This window comes from Panthera uncia, chromosome X (assembly GCF_023721935.1).
Source record: "Panthera uncia isolate 11264 chromosome X, Puncia_PCG_1.0, whole genome shotgun sequence".
Lineage (NCBI taxonomy): Eukaryota > Metazoa > Chordata > Mammalia > Carnivora > Felidae > Panthera > Panthera uncia.
The window spans coordinates 96,984,105-97,003,542 of record NC_064817.1 but is presented as its reverse complement, the minus strand read 5'-3'; the positions used below and the strand labels follow the sequence as shown (position 1 = coordinate 97,003,542).

The 19,438-nt window shown below is 37.1% G+C and overlaps 1 protein-coding gene across 9 annotated transcripts in view; it reads left to right on the top strand.

Moving 5' to 3' along the window:
* THOC2 (THO complex subunit 2) overlaps positions 1-19,438 on the top strand; it is a 114,022-nt gene that overhangs the window by 73,648 nt on the left and 20,936 nt on the right. For 5 of the 9 annotated variants that reach the window (XM_049644809.1, XM_049644811.1, XM_049644808.1 and 2 more), the window contains 15 exons: positions 2,857-2,953; positions 3,544-3,637; positions 4,055-4,135; positions 5,734-5,830; positions 8,009-8,126; positions 8,616-8,795; positions 9,818-9,982; positions 14,384-14,659; positions 15,698-15,839; positions 16,295-16,452; positions 17,372-17,500; positions 17,865-17,996; positions 18,087-18,271; positions 18,765-18,943; positions 19,210-19,312. In XM_049644809.1, coding sequence (XP_049500766.1) covers positions 2,857-2,953; positions 3,544-3,637; positions 4,055-4,135; positions 5,734-5,830; positions 8,009-8,126; positions 8,616-8,795; positions 9,818-9,982; positions 14,384-14,659; positions 15,698-15,839; positions 16,295-16,452; positions 17,372-17,500; positions 17,865-17,996; positions 18,087-18,271; positions 18,765-18,943; positions 19,210-19,312 — 2,136 coding nt within the window. The remainder of the gene's footprint in view (positions 1-2,856; positions 2,954-3,543; positions 3,638-4,054; positions 4,136-5,733; positions 5,831-8,008; positions 8,127-8,615; positions 8,796-9,817; positions 9,983-14,383; positions 14,660-15,697; positions 15,840-16,294; positions 16,453-17,371; positions 17,501-17,864; positions 17,997-18,086; positions 18,272-18,764; positions 18,944-19,209; positions 19,313-19,438) is intronic. The other 4 variants (XM_049644816.1, XM_049644814.1, XM_049644812.1 and 1 more) reach the window with 1 other exon arrangement.

Here is a 19,438-nt window from a genome sequence, read left to right as displayed (position 1 = left end):
AATTGTTTCCCTTATGATTTTCTTAATAGCGTTTTCTTTAGTTTATTGTAAGAATACAGTGTGTAATACATACAGAGAATATGTGTTAATCGGCTCTTTATGTTATATTGGTAAGGCTTCTGGTCAACAGTAGGCTGTTATTCATAGTTAAGGTTTGGGGGAGTTAAAAATTATACACAGATTTTCAACTGTTGGGGGTTATTGCCCCTAATCTCCATGTTGTTCAAGGGTCAACTGTATGTTAGATCTTACCAAATCTCTTGAATCTGTCTCTTCCACTCTGTACTGCCACTATAACTCATTTCTTTTATCTGGAGTATTATGGTGCCTTGTATTTATTGTTTCTTCAAGATCCCTTGGTGACTAACCATTGCCTGCAGATTACGATGTGTCAACCTTTATGGTGTGGTGATGTGAGACATCTTTTGTGATCTGTCCCTCCCCATTTCCAACCTCTTTCCCTGCCAATTCTACCTCCAACCGTACTGAGTCAAGTTTCCCTCAGTGTGCTGTGGTCCTCTTTATGTTTGCGTATGTTTTTCGTTTCTTTTGTTGGTACAGGTTTTCCCTTACCTCTTTTTCCTCCCTAACTGGTGACCTCATCCTTGGAGGGTGGGCTCCAGTGTTAACCATCTCATGAAGGCTTCTGTAGCACATACTGCCAAGCACAATCGACTATTCTTTATTTGCACCACCACTGTCCCATATGCATGTGATGCTATCATACCACTGAGATACATTGCTAGGATTATTTGTCTTTTATATAATTATCTAATCTTCTGAATAGTTTATACATGCACATTGTTTAAATTTCAATAAATACAAAAAGGTAGATAGTAAGAAGTCTCACACCCTACCCCCATCCACTCAGTCCTCCTAAAAGGAAAAAAGGAGCCACTGTTTACTTTCTTATTTATTCTTCCAGATATTTTTATGTGTATACAGGTGAATACAAAGATACTGTTCTCCCTTTTTGTACTATTGATAGCATATAATTAGTACTGTTCTGTAATTTGCTGTACTTGTTAGAGAATGTAAAATGTAAAAAATAGGTTGACTCTGTCTCCCCAGCTGGACTAAGCTTGAGAGCAGGAGCTATTATTCATCCTTGTATTCCTAGTGCTTAGCTCTTTGCCTGTCATAGAAGACATTAATAAGAATGAATTGATTAATAAAAATATTTACCACAGAAGGATATGTGTAGAATTTTTAATGTACTTGGGTTTTTGTTGTATTTGTTAGTTGTAACTATTTCACCAGGCTTGAACAATATGATTTTGGTATTGATTGAAGTTTGTATGTTGGGAAGGGAATATATTAATTTATTACTTGCAGAATTTCACAAATTTTGATTGCTGTTGAAAAAATGAATTTGCTGTAAGGCATTCAGTAATTCATTCCACAAATGCTCACCGATTGTGTTCCATATGCCAGACGCCGTGCGTGGTAGCTTGAGGGGGAGACAAAATCAAGAATCTATTCCTTTTATTATTTTTATTGTTATTTTTATTTTTATTTTTATTTTTATTTTTTTTCTCTCCAGGGTGGAGGCAGAAGGGAATGGGATAAAAAGTATAGAGAAGAAGGGTTTGCTTTGGCAGTAGGATGACCACTTGAAATAGTAGGCTCAGAAATAAGGACAGGTGGTAGTAAGTTTGAAGGTGGAGCAGAGTAGAGCCAAAGTTTAAAACTTGATAGATCTCTCTTCTGTGGGGGAAAAGGGAAACTGGGCCGTGGAGAATGGGAAAGGGAAGCAGTTGATGATGAAATAATTTTGATTGATGGGTCAGTTTTGTCATAAGAAACTTCTTAAGTTTGTTACTTCCAGAATTGTTCCATTCTTTGAACTATCAACTGAATTCATTATTTGCTTCTTCATATTGTATTTTCATTCTAGAAAGCTTTGAGTTGTCAGCTTTTTAAGTTCCTAGATTTGTTTTTAAAGTTTATTTATTTATTTTGAGAGAGAGGAGAGAGAGCACAAACAGGGGAGGGGCAGAGAGAGAGAGAGAGAGGGAGGGAGGGAGGGAAGGAGGGAGGAGAGAGAGAACCCAAAGCAGTCTTCACACTCAGCACATGGCCCAACATGGGGCTCGATCCCAGGACCGTGAGATCATGACCTGAGCCGAAATCAAGAGTCGGCTGCTTAACCACTGAGCCACCAGGTGCCCCTTTAAGTTTGTAGATGTATTATGTAATGTGAGAAGAATTTAAGATGCTGTGTAATAATTTTGAACTGTAAGCATTTCATAGATGTAAGTTTTCCAGAATGTTAGTAAAAGAATACTGAGCAGAGGAAGAATTAAAGAGGAAGAAAAGGAGTAGAATTGATTTTTCAGAAATGGTTTCCTTTCAAAAATTATTTACATGAAAACCAGAGAACTTCCTATATCAAGGAATGCGGCATTAGCTATTACTCTATTAGGGTAACTGAGACAGATGGTATGAGGTATTCATTGCATTACACTAAATTTTGTATTTTAATCCCTAAGCTGATAAATGAGCCCATCTAAATCTAAAATAATTCTGATTTGCTACAAGAGTTTTATGTGCTCGTAGAGTACATTAGGAGTTTTTGCTTATTAGACTTACTGTAAAATGGAAATGTCTATATTACAAATGTTAAGCATCAATATAAAATCTTAATATCCTTTGGTAGAATGCCTAATCAAAATAGCCTAAGGCCTACAGTAAAGTATATGAAGAATTTGGTTGTTTACGTAGATCCATTTTAGATACTTGGGAAATACCTGTTTTTTCTTTTGTTTTTGTTTTTATGATACAACAAAGCTGTCAACATTGTGAGGGAAATGACTTAATTAAGATGATCCGTGCCACCTTTTTCTCCTCTTGTAGGCGTCTAACCAAGGAAAATGTGAAGCCTTCTGGAAGACAAATTGGGAAATTGAGCCACAGCAATCCAACCATTTTGTTTGATTATGTATGTTTTGAGGTTAATATTGTTTTAAGGGATATTTCTTTTTGTTATCTTTAAATCAGGACAAGTGGAAATGGAATGATGAGGTTTTAAAAATGGTAGTTTTAGGGGAAAAAAAATCTTTAGTAAACGAGACATCATATAATCTAAAACCAAAACAGCATAGAATATATTTAACACATTGATCTAATTTTTTGGTAATATATAACAATGCTACTGTTATAAATAATCTAATGCTGTCTTATTTACCATATGTTGATTTAGAGAAATAGTAATAAAGAGATGCATTATATATGATTTTAGTTGTTAGAAACATTTGAATAGCATTTCATTCAAGCATAGCACTTTCATATTTAGAAAGAGATTTCTAAAAGACATTTGGCATTTATCATTCCAAAATTCAAGTTATTCCTGGAATTGTTTCCTAATTGGAAAATGTAGCTTATGAAAATATTTTCTAAAGAAACAGAATAGATCTTATGTAAATACAAAATAGAAGCTACTTTATTTTTAAGCATGGTTTCTTAACAAATATAGCCATAATTTAGCACAGAACGCCTCTTTTGATGAGTTAATGCCATCTATTCTTTGCTCTTATCTTCCAGATCTTATCACAAATACAGAAGTATGATAACTTAATAACACCTGTAGTAGATTCACTGAAATACCTGACTTCATTGAATTATGATGTTTTGGCCTGTATCCTTTCAAGTGAACTAACACATAGATTTCACATTTCATAGACCTTAATGGTGAACATTTTAGTTTCATTATTTTTTTTCATTGTAAGTTCCATTAGTAGGCATATGAGGTTGATTCAGGTGGCTGATCTGAAGGTTGGCCAGCCAGGAGTTTGTGTATACGTGTCTATGTTGTATATAGGGAGAGAACAATGTTATGTTTACTAAACATCGTGATACAGGTGAAATCTGTCTTGCTTGCTGAGAGATGGAAAAGTGGCTAAAGAAGAAAAGTTGGTACTACATGGAGCGTAATTTTCAATGATTTATAATAACTTGAAGCTAACAATTGTTTTCCAAGGTGTGGTATTTTGTTGTTTTAAGGGGCTTTATTAGAGATTGTAGTGACCTAAAATGTTTCCTTAATGTATGAAAGATTGTATCATCGAAGCTTTAGCTAATCCGGAAAAGGAGAGAATGAAACATGACGACACAACCATCTCAAGCTGGCTTCAGAGTAAGTATTTTTATTTTTCCAAGGATGAAATTTCCATCTGTTGCAATTGCCATGTTATATATTCTATTACCCATGCTAAGAGCCTGTTTGTCAAGAGGTGCTGAGAATACTTAGCCACTTGGCTTGTTCTCAAGCTGGACGTCCAAGTCTTTGGCTGCGTAAGGAAGTTCATATAGTACTTATTCATTTTCCAACTCAAGAGTCCAGTATTGGCTATGATCGAATTTGTGCAAGCATTCCTGGGGAGATGAAAATTCCCTTCTATTATTTCAGTGGAATTAATCTTAAAGGAACTATTGTCTTTTCTCTCTATCCTGACGTTTCAGTCATCTTAAAAGAACAAAAACTTGTTTGTTAACAAAAAACACTACTTTTTTTTAAATTTCTTATGCTTTTGATTTCTAGCAGTGAGTTCCCTTTTCTTTCAACCTATCATGTTTGATAGCTGAATCTTGTAGTAGCTCCCCATTGCCCTTTAAAGTCTGAAATCTGGATTAAGTCATGTAAGTAAGTTCTTTTGGAATCAAGTCCTTACTCAGTGTATTAGCCTCATCTTTTGCCCCTCCCCAATGTTCTAGGTTCCATTAATACTGAACTGGTACTTTCCATGGCCTTTTTTGCACGTGTTATTGCCTCTACTTGGAATACCCTTCCATGCTGCAGCCTCATTTCCTCCACCACGTCTTCTACTTATTCATTAGATTTCAGCTTAGAGGTCACTTTTCTTCAGAAGGCTTTCCCTATTAATGTTCCTACCCAAAGGTCAGAATTAGGTGCTCTGTTTCTGTATTCCCATGGAACCTTTTACTCATCATAGTTATGACAGTTCACTTTTCTGTATCCCTCATTAGACTGTAAGCTCCTTGAGGGCAGGACTTGTGTTTTGTCCATTATCCTTTAGATGCTCAGCAAATAATTGTTGAAAAGGCTACAGATCACTTGATTTTTACTGGGATCTCCTCTTCTTGTCTTGACTGGGGTTTTTCTCCTTACTCATGATGTGATAAGGACTATTGGTAAAAATTGGTCGTTTGTTTGCTTCTTGGTCTGGCAATGCTTTACCTGTTTGCTTGCCTCTCCACAACTAGTAGCATGTTTCTAGATAAAAAGAGGTTTTTTGTGTGTGACTCAAACATTTGAGAGGCAGGTGTTTTGTTGATCATTCAAATTTACTGAGTGATCTGCAAGATTTTGTTGTGGCCTGATTAATTGTTGTGGCCCAACAGGCTCTGGAATCAGGTCGTATAGGTTTGAATCATTGTGCTACCTCATACCAACTATGTGACATGTTCCTTATTGATAGGTTGATAACAACCTGAGATGATTATTGCAAAAATTAAATGAGATAATTAACATTAAAGTACTTAGTACAGTGCTTCGCATATGTATGCTCAAGAAATATTAGCTGTTATTAATTCTAAAACTCCATTCAATGGCATCAGCAATACAAGTATTCCTAGCTCATTTTGTTTTAGAGATTGAGTTAGTTGAGAAATGGCACTTAATATTGTGTTTTTTTTTTTTTTGTTTTTGTTTTTGTTTTTGTTTTTTGTTTTATGAACTGTTTTTTAAAAGCCCTATTTTTTTATTTCATATAGGTCTGGCTAGTTTCTGTGGTGCAGTTTTTCGTAAATATCCAATTGATCTTGCTGGTCTTCTTCAATATGTGGCTAATCAGCTAAAGGCAGGCAAAAGGTATTCATAGCAAATTATATGTAAATGAAATTCAGTAATTAGAGTACTTCTGGTGGTATTGGGATATTGAGATTGCTATTATCCTGAAAAACTGTTGGTTGTAGGCTTAAGTAGAATAGTTGCTCACTTATATATATGGAATTCTTTAATTAAAAGAAATTGTAATTTCATACATAAATACTTTTTTACACAAATGTAATATTTGGCCATATATCTAATTCATTAAAAAGACAATTCGTTTTGACTACCTATTAGGCTCTTGAATAAGTGGTTAGTTAATATGGTATATTGTAAATCTTCTTATGACAAGACATATTACATTATTGATTATGCTGCTGGACAGTAATTGAACTTTACATTAAGCATATGGTAGGAACATGTTTATTTTGAGGGTGTATATAGTATTTTTGAAACAATTTTTTAAAAAAATATGGACTTCAGAGATTACGTACAGCTTGCATACCTTTTGGATAACGTTCTCTTTTCTTTATAAATACTGAATTTTATTGTTTTATTCTGGACCCATATCACTGCTTAGAGTTGGAATTAGTGTGTATCTTAAACCTCCTCAGCAGTAGACGGACTAGACTCGAAGAACTGGAAATTGTTCCTGAAAACTTTCTGGTAGAAAGCAAACAAAAGTTTTAAAGCTATCTGCTGTTCCACACAAGTATTACCTAAGTAATTCTTGGCAGATTCTTATTTTGGATTAGAGAACACTGAAAAAAATAATTAGATTTTAGGATTTTATCAGCACATCACACTCTGTGCATCTGTCCACCATTCCTATACATTTTACTCTTCTGTGTCTATGGGCCAGGAGAATGTAATGTTATTTTTAAGTCTATAGCTCAGTTTTCTGTACTGTGAATATAGTTTTTAATTAAAAGATAGTTTAAAGAAAAATTAAAATATTTCGTTGGTACTTGTTGCATACTGATTTGCCCGGAGGGCTCTCTTGTTTTCAAAACCTATGTTTAGGGAAGGCAAGACAAGTTGAGAGAGTAAGCACTCAATAAGAATCTTCAAACACTGCCTTTTATCTATTTTTAACTTGTGTCTTGCGTATGTCTAGCTTTACGTTTGGGAACACGTCTGTATTTGTTTTGTAGGAAAGAAGGTTTCCACTTAATCTTCATTACTTAACTAATTAAAGAGGATCTTGAAAGTCATATGTTGTTATTTCCATTGATAGTCCTAAGCTTTGAGAATTAAAATGAGTAACTATTGGCACAATAACAAATGTTTTTAAGGCTGTCATCTTAGGCTCATACACTGCAACTTGGAACTTCGTTCCCTTCCTTTTTTTTCTTTCTCCTATCCCTCACTCCCTCCATTCCTTCCAAGTGTGTGTGATTGTTTAGAGAGATGGCTCTATACCGTCAAATATATATATTGGCCACCTTGTACTGGAGGATAAAAAATGCTGTGAAGAAGTGAAGGGGATTAAGAGTACACTTACCATGATGAGCACTGAGTAATGTATAGCATTGTTGAATCACTGTATGAGTAAAACTGACATAAACTGTATGTTAATTATACTTGAGTTAAAAAATAAATAAAAAACATTTAAAAATGCTATGAAGGGCTTTTGGGCCAAGTGATAAAAAATAAAAGATGAACTATAGATTAAAGTATTGAATCAGTGTTAGATTTACTAAAGTTGATAACTATGCTGTGGTTATGTAAGAGAATAATTATATTCTTGGAAATACATTCTTAGGAATTTTAGGGGTAAAATGTGCCCTTAAAAGTGATGTTACTTACTAAGTAAGTTACTCTCAAATGGTTTGAAAAAATTGTGTGTGTGTGTGTGCGCGCGTGTGTGTAGAGGGAGAGAAAACACAAACGATAAAGAGAACAGGAGTCCAAATGTTAATAGGTGAAGTCAGGGTAAAGGGTATATGGCAGTGCTTTGTGCTATTTTTTATCTTTACGTACTGTCTGTATGTTTGAAATTATTCCCAGGAAAATGTTAAAGTAAACATATTACATGTCTCAAATATTGTTCAGTATAGTTCCAGGAATGCAGTTTTTCCTTAAAAACCACATTAGCCCCTTTCCGCTCCATATTTACATACAAGCAATTTAGGGATTCTCAGCATGTTAATTATAATATATTGTAACTTTTATGTTTGAAGTTTCAACTCTAGACTGTTTCTTATTTTTTCCAAATAGTTTTGACCTGCTTATATTGAAAGAAGTGGTACAAAAAATGGCAGGAATAGAAATCACAGAGGAAATGACGATGGAGCAACTAGAGGCCATGACTGGTGGAGAGCAACTAAAAGCTGAGGTGAGAGTTGCTAGTTTTTTTATGGACTTTTTAAGTTCAAAATAGATGCATGCTCATACTAAAGAATCCAAACAACGCGTAAGTACATGAAGCCAAATGTCAAAGCCATGCATAACCCTCCTCTCGTGACTGTCCTCATCTCCCTTTTGAAAACTGTGATCTACTAGTTATTTAAGCCCTTTCAAACAGCTGAAACAAAGTATAAAAGACAGCAGTGCATCTGTAAGGGAAGTAAATACCAAGTGTTCTGTGGTCCTTGATATCCTAACTGGTGTTAATCTGAACATCATCACTCTGTTGTTGAATCTTTAAACTGGTGACTGTAATCAGCAATTGTGTCACTAAAATAAATTTGTGAAGAGAGGAAAGGAATGTAGAATAAGTTTTTAATCTTCAGGATTGTAACTGATCCTCTTCTGTGTCTTTTTCAAATCAGATAGCATGTGTTACATACTATGCGCTGGTAAATTTATGTCTTCTCTTGTGCAGGGTGGTTATTTTGGCCAGATCAGAAACACTAAAAAATCCTCCCAGAGATTAAAAGATGCACTATTGGACCATGATCTTGCTCTTCCTCTCTGTTTGCTTATGGCTCAGCAGAGGAATGGGGTAATCTTCCAGGAAGGTGGAGAGAAACATTTGAAACTTGTGGGAAAACTCTATGATCAGGCAAGTTAAAGTGGCTTTTGTGCTTGTGTGGATTTCTTTTTCATCCTGATAGTGGAAAATATGGAATGTGGTATAATTTTCATTTATTTATTTATTTTTTGTTTTTAAATGTTTATTTTGAGAGAGAGCACGCGCAGGGGAGAGACAAAGAGAGAGGGAGAGAGAACCCTAAGCAGGCTCTGCTCTGTCAGCACAGAGCCCAACATAGGGCTCAGTCTCAGGAACTGTGAGATCATGACCTGAGCCAAAATCAAGAGTCAGATGCATAACTGACTGAGCCACCCAGATGCCCCAGAATGCAATATAATTTTTAAAATGTCATTTGCACATCATATGAGTGTGAAACAGCTCTAATGTAAAATAGGCATTCTTGAACTAGGGCGTATTTCTGTGCAAATTATGGTATTTAAGAGAAGGCTCTAGGAAATGTAATCATATGTATAAGATTTTCAATTTAAGTAGTTAACTTCAAGTTATTTGCTCTCATATCTTTTCCTGATCTCTGGAAATCTGGAAATTCAGTCAGAACAAAGTAGATGTGATGTTTATAAAATATTTCTGTAAATATTAGGCACCAAAACCTGTGATTAGCCTACAAGATGTGTTTACCACCAACTGTATTACAAGGGAAAAAAAGAGATCACATATATTTTATAAATGAAGTTTTCCTTTTTTAAGGGCAAGGAAATTCTGTATACGTAAAACCGTTGTTTTATGTGATGTAGGGGAAGTATATTCTACTAAAAGTGATGAAATAATAGCTTGGAACTTGAGACCTGGTTGAACATTAAAGCCTTAGATTGATGAACTTTTCAGGGCCTTGGTATCTTTTGTGGTAATATGATTACATGATGATGTTTATAGATTGTCTTTAAAGTTCTTCTAAGTTGTAAAATCTGAATTCTTTATTGTTAATCAAAATATTGTTAAAATGACATATCGTAATCATTTTGGAAAATGTTTATGTCGGTTTTGTAAAGTGGTAGCACATTTGTGTTTTTTGTCTTATTTTTTAAATTTAGTGTCATGATACCCTGGTGCAGTTTGGTGGGTTTTTAGCATCTAATCTAAGCACAGAAGATTATATAAAGCGAGTGCCTTCAATTGATGTGCTCTGTAACGAATTTCATACACCCCATGATGCAGCATTTTTCCTGTCTAGGCCAATGTATGCACACCACATTTCGGTAAGTGTAAGTGTCTTTGCTGCCATTCAAGAATGATTCCAAAGTAGTTCTTAACTATAAATGTGTTTTAGTTTGAAATAGATATAGATTACATGTCTCTTGGAGACATTTTTTTAAGTTTATTTCTTTTGAGAGAGACAGAGACTGAGTACAAAGGGGGGAGGGGCAGAGAGAGAGGTGAGAGAAAATCCCAAACAGGCTCCACACTGTCAGCACAGAGCCCAGTGCTGGGCTCGATTCTATAAACCATGAGATTATGACCTGAGCCAAATCCAAGAGTCAGATGCTCAACCCAACTGAGCCACTCAGGTGCCCCTTGGAGAGTTATTCTTTTGTTAACGTTCATCTCTGAGAGGTGTATGATGAAAATGCTCCCTCTAAATGTAAGTCTCACTGGTGCTATAATTTTACTGTTACTGTACCCCCAGTTGTCCAGGTTGATGTCATATGGGCCCTTTAGAGCTAACTATAGTGCTCAAACATTAGTGTAGATGAGCGTCACCAATGAAGCATCCTAGAAACTCGTCCTGTGTCCCCAGATTCTAATTTAGTGACTTGCATAGTACCTGGGAATTTGTTTTGTTTTTGTTTTTTAATAAGCACTGGTTGATTCTGATGCAGGAAAATATGGTAATGTCATTCTGCGGAATACTCCCATGGAATACAGAGGGTACTATTTCTTCAGTTGACAATATCCCTGTCAGATAGTTGACTTGCTGTTCGTACTGCCTTGAGAGAAATAAAGAGACTAACAGAAAGACTTAACCACCCCAAACACTCTAAAAACTCTTGTAGTCTGTGCTGTGTAACTTCTCAGAAAGGGACATTCATGGTTCTTGTTTTCTTTCTCTCCCCCCTAAATGAGACGACTAAAAAGAAAAAACGACAAAAGCAAACCAGAGCCTTCCCAAGCAGAGTATCCCACTAGCGACTGTAAGGATGTTGGGGGAAGAGGACACTGCCCTCCCTCCTTTTCTCTCTCTGCCACCTGGACTCTTGCCTGCAAAGCAGTGACCTGGAAGGGGAATGGGCTTTTCCTTTCCCTTCGGACCATGGTCAGCCCTCTGTTTGGAAACCGTGGTACTTCTCCACTCTGACTGGAGCCCCAGTGTATTCTTCGTCCTTGCGTAGGCTTGAATTCTGGCCCTTCTGTTTATTTGTTGTTGTCTGTACTGGGTAAGGCTTTTCACTCCAGATTTTGGGGAAGATCTCTGTCCTTTCTTTTAAACTAGGATCCTTCTTTGTTCCCAGTAGAAACACAGAATTGTGTAGTATAGGTGTGGAGAAAAGACGCTGAGAAATTTGGGGTCTAATTGATCATTTAATCAACCATCAGCTGTTAGTGTTTACATATCAACTGGTGCGGTGTCACACTTCCCTCTAACAACTGTTAATTGATTTAATTATCACTTTCAGCATTATGCAACAATACTGTTGCCATTTCTATCTTCTCTGAAGGGAAAGGGGGACAAGGGGTAGGATTAGGCCTCTTTTTTCCCTTTAGAATCTCTCAATCCAGGAAATTGTATGCTCTTTTTGCATAGTTATGTCTTGTGCTGTCGCCCCATCCCGCAGTAGGTCAGTCTCAGCTATGCACCAGGGGACCTGATTTCTTGAAGGACTGAGGTGGGAGAATTGCTTCATCTCAGGAATTCTGGCCTGCCCTGTGCTATACTGAGAAGTGAACACACTAATCAGCGATATTGAACCCTAGCAAACAGGAACACCTGCTTGCCTGAGGTTGGCTGAACTTTTCCAGGTCAGAAAATGGAGCAGGTCATTCCTACCAATAGCTGCCTCTTCTGTAGCCTGTGTAAAATATTATGTCTTTGTCATTTAAGAGATACAAATTCTAAACTGAGAAATGTCATTTCCCCGTCAGGGTTGCAGAAGAAAACAAAGGGCCATATAGAGGTGACAGTACAGCCAAGTCAGGGATAAGTCTGTTACTGACAGACCACATTGGAAAGGGAGTTCTTTGGAAACCTTGGTTGCGCTAGATGGACATCCAGATTTCCCTAGAGGAGCCTTGCGTTTGCTTCTTGGGTGAGGACCTCTCTTGAAGAAACTTCGAGGAGAGGGTGTGAATGTTGGGGGACTGCTGGGTCCCTTCCGTAAATGGACTACCATCGGGCCCTCATGGGAGTGATTTAGCCGACCAAACACTGTTCAGGTTACTGGGCCAACAGGAGCTTTTTGAACAGTCGTTAGAAGTATAGCAATAACTGTGGATATCAGTTCTAGTCATGGATTTAGTGCCCCAAGTGACTTGAGATGTAGAGCTGTTATGCCTCTTTATTTGACTGAAGGTGTAAGCTTGAAGAGGGAGTTATACTGACTTCAGATGAGGAAATCTTCATCCTAGTTAAATATGAAGTACAGCTGTCTTTTCTCATCAAGCCTTTTTTTTTTTCTCTTTTTAACTAGATAGGGACTAGGTGGGTGCCTAGCAATAGTAGTGATATTCAGAACCAGACGACTGGGGAGACGGGGGCTGTCATACCACATCATTGCCCCCTCATGCCTATAACTTAATTTTCAGTTTTAATTGTTGAGACCCACCTTGCAACACAGTTATGAAAGAAAGGCTTTCCCCCAGTTTATGTTCTAGATCTTGCCCAAATCAGGTAGCCAAGCTATCTTGTACAGATAGTTTTAGCGCTGATTATCCTACGTTTTGTTAGAACCTCAGCAGATGTCATTCCGCCTCACATAGGTTCATATTAGTCACCATCAACAGGACCTGGCCTCAGAGGTGAAAGACCCTTCCTTATCCTGGCTATTCTCTCGGGTCTATGATGTAATTGGGGCTTCTCTCTCAAAAGTAATGTTCTTTGTAATTTTGTCACCTGTGTAGTTCTCTAAAATGGGGTAACAGGAGGTAAATCTTCCACCTATAGAATAATTGTAAGATTCTCTGATTGTAATTCTCATAATTGTAAGATGCTGCTTAAGTTACCCTCTGGAACCAAGTACTTGGTATGTCTTCCGTCCGGTTAGCCTGGGGTAGAGAGGCACTCCGGAGGGAAGACAGTGGGACTGTAAGGAGCCGAGCCTCTTACCATCCACAGTCCAGCCCTGGAAGTGGAGCCTTTGATGTCTGACCTTCTGGTTCTGGGTTCCATGTTCAGCACAAACTGTGATGATTTAAATGCTTCTTTATTTAACATAAAGAAGAAGTGAGTTTTAGATCTCCTGTTAGGTTCATCTTCAGGGATGATGCCTCATCCCAACAAAATTTTCATCCTAAAGAGACGGAAGGATAGGAGACAGTAGCAACAACACTTTGTATTCTTCTTCTTATTTTTTTGACCTTTGGTATTATACCCTATGAACTGATATGTAGTTCCTCCCATTGTACTAACAGCTTCTTTTCCTCCTACCATTAAGAGTATGGCCTTCCTCTGACCCTCCTCCAAAATTAGGATAAACCAGTCAGGCCTAAAAAAAGCTGCAGAGCCAGTTCCCACATGCTTTAAACTCTAATCTACCATATCCCTTCATAGAAAGTCTTATTTAGCTTACCAGCAGGGCGACCAGCTCGTCCTGGTTTGCTTGGGACTGCCAGTTTTGGCACGGTACTCTTGCATCCTGGGAATCCCCTCGTTCACTGCCAAACCTGAACACTTAGGCACCCTACTTGGCAGTCTTATAGTAACTTTCTCATACCCTTTCTTTTTTTTTTTTTTTTTAATTTTTTTTTTAACGTTTATTTATTTTTGAGACAGAGAGAGACAGAGCGTGAACAGGGGAGGGGCAGAGAGAGAGGGAGACACAGAATCTGAAACAGGCTCCTGGCCCTGAGCTGTCAGCCCAGAGCCCAACGCGGGGCTCGAACTCACAGACCGTGAGATCATGACCTGAGCCGAAGTCGGACGCTTAACCGACCGAGCCACCCAGGCGCCCCTCTCATACCCTTTCTTAATGTTGATCGAGATTCTTAATTGACAAATTGTAACGGCCAGTAGGGGCTATGTGTAGTGATAAAACATTCTGTGCTGGTTAGCTATTACTAGTTCCATTCTGCCTCTTTACTGGTGTTAAGACCATTTACTGGGTTCCCTTGAAGATCTTAAAAGCAGGAATGGAAAACCTACATGTTCAGTCTTTGATATAGTAGTAAGAGAGAGTAGGGTGGGTGATCATGGATGGTGGAGTGGGCACACATACGCTATTTTACTTAACAGGTCAGGTTTAATAAGAATCTGCTGAAAAGCTCCTAGTGAGCACACAAGATTGGAACAGCTTCCAGGGATGATTTATCTTAAAATAAATGTTGGTAAGAAATCAGAATGTTTGGACTGGTCATCTTCTGATTCTTGAGAAGGGAACATAGGTTCTTATACTTTGAAAGTCAATGGTATAAATTGTGTTGTGTTTGTTTCTACATTTTATCTCCAGTCCAAGTATGATGAACTTAAAAAATCAGAAAAAGGAAGTAAACAGCAACATAAAGTTCACAAGTACATTACATCGTGTGAAATGGTGATGGCTCCTGTCCATGAAGCAGTGGTCTCCTTACATGTTTCCAAAGTCTGGGATGACATCAGCCCTCAATTCTATGCCACATTCTGGTCATTGACAATGTATGACCTTGCAGTTCCACACACCAGCTATGAACGGGAAGTCAATAAACTTAAAGTCCAGATGAAAGCAATTGATGACAATCAGGAAATGGTAGGTTTTTGTTCTAGTAGCCCAGGTACAATAATTTCATGGTATTAATTCAACATTACCCATACTTTGTATTAACTCAAGTTCCTTAAAGCTATGATCTTACTGCTATATAATATTTTCTAAGTGAGTTAGTGGTGACCTCTCAGTGGGAGGGGGCAGGGGCTTGGTGAATACATGGAGGTTATGATCACACAAAAGGTATTATGAGTTTGCCTTTTTTTTTTTTTTTTTTTAACCGAAGACTATGTTAGCAACTTAAAATGATCTGTGTGACTCCAATTACAAGAGCAGTAGGAGTTCCCAAAAGGAGAACTCTTTAGCAGAAGGCTTTGTGAAAGAGGTGAGTCTTAAGCTGGGTAGGCTTTGAAGATGGATTAGGTTTGGAAATAGGGAGGCAGATTGGCCACTTGAGAGCTCCAGCAAAGGTGCGAAGTAATTTAAGGTTTAAAGAGACCACTTTTATTCTAGTGAATGGGCTTAGTGATCAATTCGAATGGTTAGGATGGGGCCAGATTATGTAGAGCAGTGGAAGTTAGGAAAGAAGACTAATAAAAAGGAGGGCTGTATTAGATTCCTCAGCAGGGAGGTGATAATGGTAAAAATGGTACTTTGGAAAAAGCACTCTTGACAGTGGTATGAAGGATGCGTTTGTTAGGGCGAAGGGGCTGGTGTTAGGCTGGAGACCAGGTAGGTGGCACTTTGGGCAATTCGTTGTGAAGTACTGAGGGAGTGGGAATGCACGAGACTTTATAAGCATTTGGGATGCTGGAGTGAAGAAGGAAGAGTCAAAGATGACTCCATGCCGCAGACTAGAAGCACCAGTGCTGGAAAGGTAGCCTGTTTTGATGGGAAGACGACAGTTTGGATTTGGTGAATGGTGGTGAATGGTGGTGAAAGCACACTCAGGTGGACTCCTCGATACCCCTGTGAAGTAATGAAGATGAAGTGTCAGCATTTATCTCTTTTTGAATTTTTTAATTCAAAGAGAGGGAGGTAATGTTCCTGTAGTTAGAAAAGCATCTAACTTCTACATTGTAGCCTCCAAATAAAAAGAAAAAGGAGAAGGAGCGTTGTACTGCCCTTCAGGACAAGCTTCTTGAAGAAGAAAAGAAACAGATGGAACATGTACAGCGAGTTCTACAGAGACTGAAACTGGAGAAGGACAACTGGCTTTTAGCAAGTGAGTGGTTGGACTTGTTAAATTCCTGCTCCTGCTAAACTACAAAAGCAAACCTCTATGACTTCAGAGGTGTTGAAGTGTGTTATGTTTGTATTTCAACTCAGCGTTCACTATCCCGTTCTTGGGTGATTCATTAATGCAGAGTCGACCTCACATGTTCGCTGAAGGAACTGATTTAGTTTGCTGGTGAAAGTAATTATAAACTACAATATTGGCAGCCTATCCTTCAACCTTTCTGGATGAAATCATATTTCTGGAGAAATTATAGATAGAAAAATGTCCACAGAGTGAAAATGAAAGTCTTATCCCAGGCATGACCTTTTGGTTACAAACTATAGAGTTTGTGGTTTTTTATAGCATTCTCTACACTAAAATTAATATGTTGTCATGTTTAGTGGCCTTGAGGCACTTGAGGAAGAAGTTTACCACTTAATATATTCTTCCCTTATTTTTAGAATCTACCAAAAATGAGACCATCACAAAATTTCTACAGCTGTGTATATTTCCTCGATGTATTTTTTCAGCAATTGATGCTGTTTACTGTGCTCGTTTTGTTGAATTGGTACATCAACAGAAAACTCCAAATTTTTCCACACTTCTTTGCTATGATCGAGTAAGTTCCTTTTATTGCAACCTTTAAAAAAAAAAAAAGTCTCACACAAAGATAGCTAAACATGATAAGCTATAGAGGTATTTATTGTGTGTGTGGTTAAAAGCATGAACTCAAGAGCCAAGTGCCTGAACTTGAATCCTAGCTCTGCTACTTTCTAGCTATATGATCTTTGGCAAGTTTTTTTTAACCTCTCTGTGCCTCAGTTTTCTTACTGTAAAATGGGGTAATAGTACTTGCTTCAGAACATTATTGTGAGGATTAAATGAGTCACTACACACAAGCTCTTTGAATAGTGCCTGACACGTAATAAGCACCCCTAGTTAATCTGTTAACTCATAATATGGGTTTATACGTTTGTCAATAATAGGTAGAACTCTCTTCTTCGTTCTTAACCTTCACCCCCTCAAAAAACAACAAAACGGCTTACACCTTTGCACACACATAAAAGCAGGGATGCTTTTCAGTATGGTCACATTTATGTAATTTTGCATCTGGCTTTTTTCTTAATAAATTACTGCATTTATGGTTTAAAAATGTAACCTGTGTCACAGCATGTCAGCTGCCTTTTTCTAGTTTCTATGAACCTCGCCTCTGCTTACTGTCCCCTTAACCCCAGTAATATCTATGGCTAAGTCTTTGTTGAAGAAGTTATGTTGTAATAATCATTACAGTTTTTTCCTCTGTCATTGTACATCAGCTTTTTAAAATAAAAGTTTGTTGTTGCTGTTGCTTTATGAATGTGCCATTTCCTCACAAAAGCCAAAAATCTTTAAAGGTTTCTGGAATTGTGAATATAAAAGGGGAAGATATATAAACTAACCTGTTTAGTTTATTATGATTTGCTGTAACACAACCGTTTAACATTTTGGACTAATTTTGACATTGATTTGTTTTTATTTTTCAAACATTTTTCCTGTAGGTTTTCTCTGATATAATTTACACAGTTGCAAGCTGTACTGAAAATGAAGCTAGTCGATATGGGCGATTTCTTTGCTGCATGTTAGAGACTGTGACCAGGTGGCACAGTGATCGTGCCACATATGAAAAGGTATGGCTAATAAACACCCTAACATTTTACCCCTGTGTATAACAACCACTCGCAGTAATCTTTAGATTGTTCAGTTTTGTGAGTTTAAGATTGAGTTGTAAAACAGTTTTTAAAATTTAAGCATAATTCATTCATTATTAAAAAGTGCTGTTTAAAAAAGTCATATCTCGAACTGACATGCCAAATTAATACTATCAAATAAGCTTAACATTTCTGTGAAAACTACCTATCATTCAGATCTTGTTTTTGCATGGAATCATTAAACTAGTCCTCTTAAGTTTTCAGTTCCTGCTATTTTGGGGGCAGAATTTTTCTTTAACAGCCTGTTTTTTTTTTTTTTTGGTTTTTGTTTTTGTTTTTAAAGGAATGTGGAAATTATCCAGGATTCCTTACTATATTACGAGCAACTGGATTTGATGGTGGAAATAAAGCTGATCAATTAGACTATGAAAATTTTCGACATGTTGTGCATAAATGGCATTACAAACTAACCAAGGTAAAAAAAAAATTGTGTTTCTTGAAGGTGGTTTTTTTCTCTTTATACTTAATATTTTCATAATAATAGGTCTTAAAATGTTTGTTGTAGGCATCGGTGCATTGCCTTGAAACAGGCGAATATACTCACATCAGGAATATTTTGATTGTGCTAACAAAAATACTTCCTTGGTACCCAAAAGTTTTGAATCTGGGTCAGGCTTTGGAAAGAAGAGTGCATAAAATCTGCCAAGAAGAAAAAGAGAAGAGGCCAGATCTATATGCATTGGCTATGGGGTAACACAATTATACTTTAATGTGATTTATGAGACTAGATGACAGAAGGATTCTGAAGACTTTAAAATGTTTTACAGTGTTGAAGTTTATCTTCTGCCTTACTTCAGGAGATTATGGGAGATTATGCGATCATGTTCCCACAGGCTGGTGAGAGTTGTCACTTCTGATTATCAGCTTCCGGTCTATACTGGATGATAATTTCAAAAGTCATATATAGTATGTCTTGGTTTGGAGGAAATGTAATTTTATCATCAGTTGATATTTGGATCTTCAATAGTGAAAAAAAGACAGTTTGAGGATCAGTTTACATTTTTATTTTTAAGAAAGCATCTGGGGCTCTCTCTAAAGACCTTCAGGAACTTACTGAAAATTAATATTTTTTATTCTCTGGCACCAAGTAGGGTGAATAATTTGCTAATTTTATTCTTTTAAACTCCATGTTTGTACTTTTTGATTTGTATTTGTATATTTAAACACTTTGTGCGACTTTCAGCTACTCTGGGCAGTTGAAAAGTAGAAAGTCATACATGATACCTGAAAATGAGTTTCATCACAAAGACCCCCCTCCGAGGAATGCAGTTGCCAGTGTACAAAATGGGCCTGGTGGTGGGCCTTCTTCGTCGTCGATAGGAAGTGCATCCAAATCGGACGAAAGCAGTACTGAGGAGACTGGTATGCTTATTTGTAGAAGTTTATAAGTGATACATTCGTTTGAACAAACTAAGGTGTTTTATATCACGTGACAAGTAAAATGCTGGCTTAGTATTATTTTTTATTCCCTAGGTAGGAGTATGTAACTATCAAGACTATCAAGAAGTAATTAGCCCTTTGTTTCTTTAGAAAGAATGAATTAGAATTCATCTCTAATCATTTTGCTGTGAAATTGTACTTTATTTACAATTAGGGACTTGTCAAATAAAACCTTACCTTTTTTTCAGATAAATCAAGGGAGAGATCTCAGTGTGGTGTGAAAGCTGTTAATAAAGCTTCTAGTGCCACACCAAAAGGGAATTCAAGCAATGGAAACAGTGGCTCTAACAGGTAGGAATGCTGTGCTGTATGTCACAGTTCTGAATTCTTACATGATTAATCTCATTAGCCATGAATGAAAGAGGGTGGTAGTTGAATACTATGAAAGTCATTTATGTTGGACTTTTGAATTTTTTA